A 4,446-nucleotide genomic window follows, 5' to 3' on the forward strand; every position below is an offset into this window, starting at 1 on the left:
CTTGGCTCACACCAGAATTTACCTGGAACATAAAACGACGGGTGTAATTGTGGGGTCATAGACCTTGTACATTTTAAATTTTACTTGACGGTGCCGAAGTGATTATGTTCATTAAACCCACACATCTAGTGTCTCCGTGTTCCAGTTCTTCTAGATCCATGAATGGCAGAATCTCAGGGTAGGAAAGAAGTTTGGGCTCCAGTCTCCTGGTTCTGTGGCTGGAGGAAATGCAGGCACAGCAAAGCCAGGCACTGGACCGAGGGGGCGGCCTCTCGGCCATGGGCCTGACCCCAGCCTAACCCCAGCTCCTGCTGCCTGACACCCTCTCCAGCCCTGCCTCAGCTCACTTCTCTCTCCCCTCCTCCCGTCCCAGGTAGATGCCCCACGTGTGATCGGGACCACGTGGCCAGCTGCTTCCCTGTCAGGCCCAGCCCTTGGCACTGCCCCTGCCTGGCCGCCCTCCGTCAGCCCTTGGCGCTCCCCCGCCTGGCCGCCCTCCGGCCCAGGAGATGAGGCTTCTGGGCAGACGCCACATGCGCCTACGCCTGGCTGCAGTGGGCAGCACCTTCTTGTTCTTCGTCTTCATCCTGCAGAGGGATGCGAGCAGCAGGGAGCAGGCCACAGAGAAGCCGTGGCTGAAGTCCTTGGTGAACCAGAAAGACCACGTCCTGGATCTCATGTTGGGGGCAGTGAACAACCTGAGAGACTCGATGCCCAAGTTCCAGATCAGGGCTCCAGACCCCCAGGGGACCCCAGTCTCCATGAACCAGTCCTGTCTCCCCGGGTTCTATACCTCGGCTGAGCTGAAGCCCTTCTGGGAGCGGCCGCCACAGGACCCCAACAGCCCTGGGGCGGATGGGAAGGCATTTCAGAAGACTGAGTGGACCCCCTTGGAGACCCAAGAAAAGGAAAAGGGCTACAAGAAGCACTGCTTCAACGCCTTTGCCAGTGACCGCATCTCCCTGCAGAGGGCCCTGGGGCCAGACACCCGGCCGCCTGAGTAAGTAGCTCGCCCTGCCACGTTCTGCCCAAGGCGTGGCTGTGATGCTGTGGGCACTGGCCACGCGCCAGGTCAAGTGCTGAAGGGGATTTTAGAACAGGGGCAAGAGTTTCCTCTAAGCCTCACTTTTTTCCTGACCAGCTGCCCTTACCCCACAGGCTGGGGCTCAAGAGAATTATGGTCAGACCTTGGGCCCAGGGAGCCCTGTGAGAGTGAAATGCGAGTATTAAGATGTCAGGACGCAGCAGGAGGCTCTGGGAGCGAGACCTGGGCCCAGACCCTGGCACAGGCGACTGGGAGGGGCTGATTCCAGGCCACAGATTCGCTGAACTGGACTCTGCTGAGGCCTAAGCCCAAAGACATGGACCCTGAAGCTGAGCTGTTGAGAAAAGGGCCTCACCCCCCCCCACACACACACACACAGTGGCCCAGGTGGTCTGGGCTGCTCCACCCTTCCTGGGTGAAGGCCTGCAGGGCCTTGCATTCATTGCAGCCTTTATTTGAACAGTTTATCTTCTCAATCCTGCACTTAGCTCTTTGACCTGAAGCCACCTCACTATAATAGTGCCATGGCCAGGTTCATCACGCCCTGCCCTCCTCACGTCAAAGACTTGTGTCTTCCTCATTGGGACACTGTCGTTTTCCACTTAGTAGTGATATCCTTTTTGGCCTTGTCTTCTACCATAGGCTAGAAAATAGCATCAGTGACATTGCCAGCCTTAGTGATGATAGTGGCAATGCAATTAATAGTTGAAATTATGGAGCTACTTCAGAATTGGAAAAAATATTCACTTCCAGTGATATGCTGGAGCCACCTCTTAGCTACACACAGAACCAGTTGTTACTAGGAATTTTGTGAGCCGGTTGTTAAATAATTATTTCTAAGCATTCTGTTATAAGAACATACAATTAAATAGTGATATTAAAAACAATGTTAACAAATTTTCAAAAATTTTCATCACCTTCAGCTTATTTTACTATAGTCTATGTGCTTTAGGTCATTTGCATCTATTTGTATATACACATATCTGTATGATTGGTGGAAATACTATGAAATGGCTTGTTACTGTCAAAATAAATAATAAAAATAAAAATCACAGGGGCCAAAGAAGTACAGTGGAAGAGACCATAGGCTTCTGCTAGGATGTGGCAGACCCAAACCCCTATTTATGGTTCTTCAGGATTATGAATCTGGGGTTCCTCAGACTTGAGCCAAGCACCAAAGCCCCAGGGCACGGAGACACTTGGGGCCTCCCGAGTGCCTCAGAGGGAAGGGCGCTGGGTGTGAGGCGGGCTGTGGGGGAGCTTGCATCTCCACTAGAGGTCCGGACAGCCTCTGTGACCAGCAGGAGGAAGGGCGTTGGGCCACCGGCGTCCTGGAGACGCGGGATTCGCGCATTCCCGCCTCCTCCAAGATGGCGGTCAGGAGGGAGCAGTGTGGCCCAGCGCATGCGGCTGGAGTGGGTGAGGGGCGCGGGAAGGTCGCGGAAACGGAGGCGCGGTAGCATCAGGCTACAGGGAACTCGAGAGAAATGGGTTGGAGAGGAACTACAAGTTGTGACTGAAAAGCCTTTGCTGTCACTGGGTGTGGAAACCGTGGTCGCTTTCCCCTCCAGCTTTCCCTCAGGGACCCCTCGATGGCATTACTTCATGCGGGACCCTTAGGGGACCCTCGGCCCTGGGAACTCCCCGACCTGACGAGGGAATGGAGGGGAGCGTGGAGGGACCCCTCAGCCTCGCAGCTACCCAGGAACCGGCCTGGCAGAGCCGGGCAACAAAGCCAAGCCAGGAACGGGCTCACGGCTGCGGCTCCAGCCGGCGCTCTGAGGGCGGCAAGATGGCGGTGGAGGCCTGGACCGAGCGCCCCGGGCCCCTGGGCCTCCCCGGGACCTGCGAAGCTGGAGCAACGCTTTCATCCTTCCAGATGTATTGACCGGAAGTTCCGGCGCTGCCCCCCACTCCCCACCACCAGTGTCATCATCGTGTTCCACAACGAGGCCTGGTCCACGCTGCTGCGCACGGTGTACAGTGTCCTACACACCACCCCCGCCATCCTGCTGAGGGAGATCATACTGGTGGACGACGCCAGCACGGAGGGTGAGGCTATGGGGGGCCCGGGGAGGGGCTGGGCATGCCGGGAAGGGGGCAAGTTCTCTCGAGGGCAGGCATCGTCCCACGGCCCTGTTGCCTGGAGTCATAGTTCATCAAAAAGGCCAGGGGAGGAAGGAGGCAGGTGAGGGAGGAAGGTGGGGGAGGGGACAGGTAGCCCACACCTGAGGCGGGGTCCCAAGCAGGTCAGTCTGGGACAGCGGGTGGCAGAGGGTGGCCTTCCCCTGTGTGGCTCCCCTGCTCGTCCACTCTTCTGATCTGGAAAATCCAATCAAGGACCCCTTTGCCCGTAACGCCAAAAAACAAAGGTGCCCCCCAAAAAAAACCAACAACATCCGCGGGCCCCTGTGCCTGGCGCTGACCTAGCTCTAGGGCCCTGACCCCACGCGACAGTGACAAGTGAGACAGTGCGTACCCTGAGCGGTCAGTCAGCTGGCCGCTTGCAGAGCCAGCCACAGTGGTGTGGCCTGCAGCACGGCTCTAAATAAAGGACGTGAAAGGGGCTTGAGAGTTGACACTCAGGCGTTCGGGGCCTGGCTGAGTCTTCTCTTGCTCTGTGATCATGGGCAAGATGTGGAACCTCTCTGAAACTCACTTTCCTCTGCTAAAAATGGGGACAGCTGTCTCCATCACATGGTGGGCATGAGACAGAGATGAATCACACACCATTGGCAACTTGGCACGTGAGAACCCCATAAACAATAGACTCGCGTGTCCTTTGTACCGGAACAATGCTCTGTCGGGCCGTGGAGCCAGGCTCGGGCCGGCCAAGGCTGGGCTGGAGCAGCGGGTGTCTGGGGAGAGTGAAGAGGTGGATTCCTGGAGGAGGAATGGCAGACACAGAGTCCTGGAGACAGAGGTGTGTTTGGGGGAAATGATGAGTTTTGATGTGGTTGCAGCTTCAGTGGGTAGTAGGAAATGACTCTGAAAAGATGAAGAAATTCGTGCCATGGTAAAAGTATTTACCTAAAAAAGAAAAAAATTTCCTGGAGGTGTTTAAGCTGAAAAGTGACCTTGTCTCAGAGGGCTAGCAGCTTGTGGGGGCACGGAAGGAGGGGGTAATTGTCAGGCGGAGAGGCAGAAAGCAGGTTCTTAACATCATCTGAAAAAAGGGGCTGTGGGTGCACCCTCAGACCTGACATCTGTGGGAGCAGCGGCCCCCTCCCGGTGCCCACCATGTCCGGGGCGCTCTCTCCCCAGTGTGGAACCGGGGAGCTGCACTCCAGGCCCTGCCCCTCCTCCCCTCCCCTCCCCCCCCCCGACGGGCATCGGGCATCCATACATGCAGCGTCCTCGCTGGTGCCCTGCAGACCCGGCAACGCCCCTCCCTGGCCCTG

The 4,446-nt window shown here is 56.9% G+C and overlaps 1 protein-coding gene across 1 annotated transcript in view; it reads left to right on the forward strand.

Annotated features, from left to right (window-relative positions):
* The first annotated feature begins 508 nt into the window (after positions 1 to 508).
* GALNT6 (polypeptide N-acetylgalactosaminyltransferase 6) overlaps positions 509 to 4,446 on the forward strand; it is a 17,119-nt gene continuing 13,181 nt past the window's right edge. The window contains exons 1-2 of the mRNA XM_004692734.2: positions 509 to 1,000; positions 2,925 to 3,097. Of these exons, the coding sequence (XP_004692791.1) occupies positions 510 to 1,000; positions 2,925 to 3,097 (664 nt within the window). The 5' untranslated portion in view covers position 509. The remainder of the gene's footprint in view (positions 1,001 to 2,924; positions 3,098 to 4,446) is intronic.

Source organism: Condylura cristata, unplaced genomic scaffold (assembly GCF_000260355.1).
Source record: "Condylura cristata isolate star-nosed mole 26May11 unplaced genomic scaffold, ConCri1.0 scaffold00034, whole genome shotgun sequence".
In the NCBI taxonomy this organism is placed as follows: domain Eukaryota; kingdom Metazoa; phylum Chordata; class Mammalia; order Eulipotyphla; family Talpidae; genus Condylura; species Condylura cristata.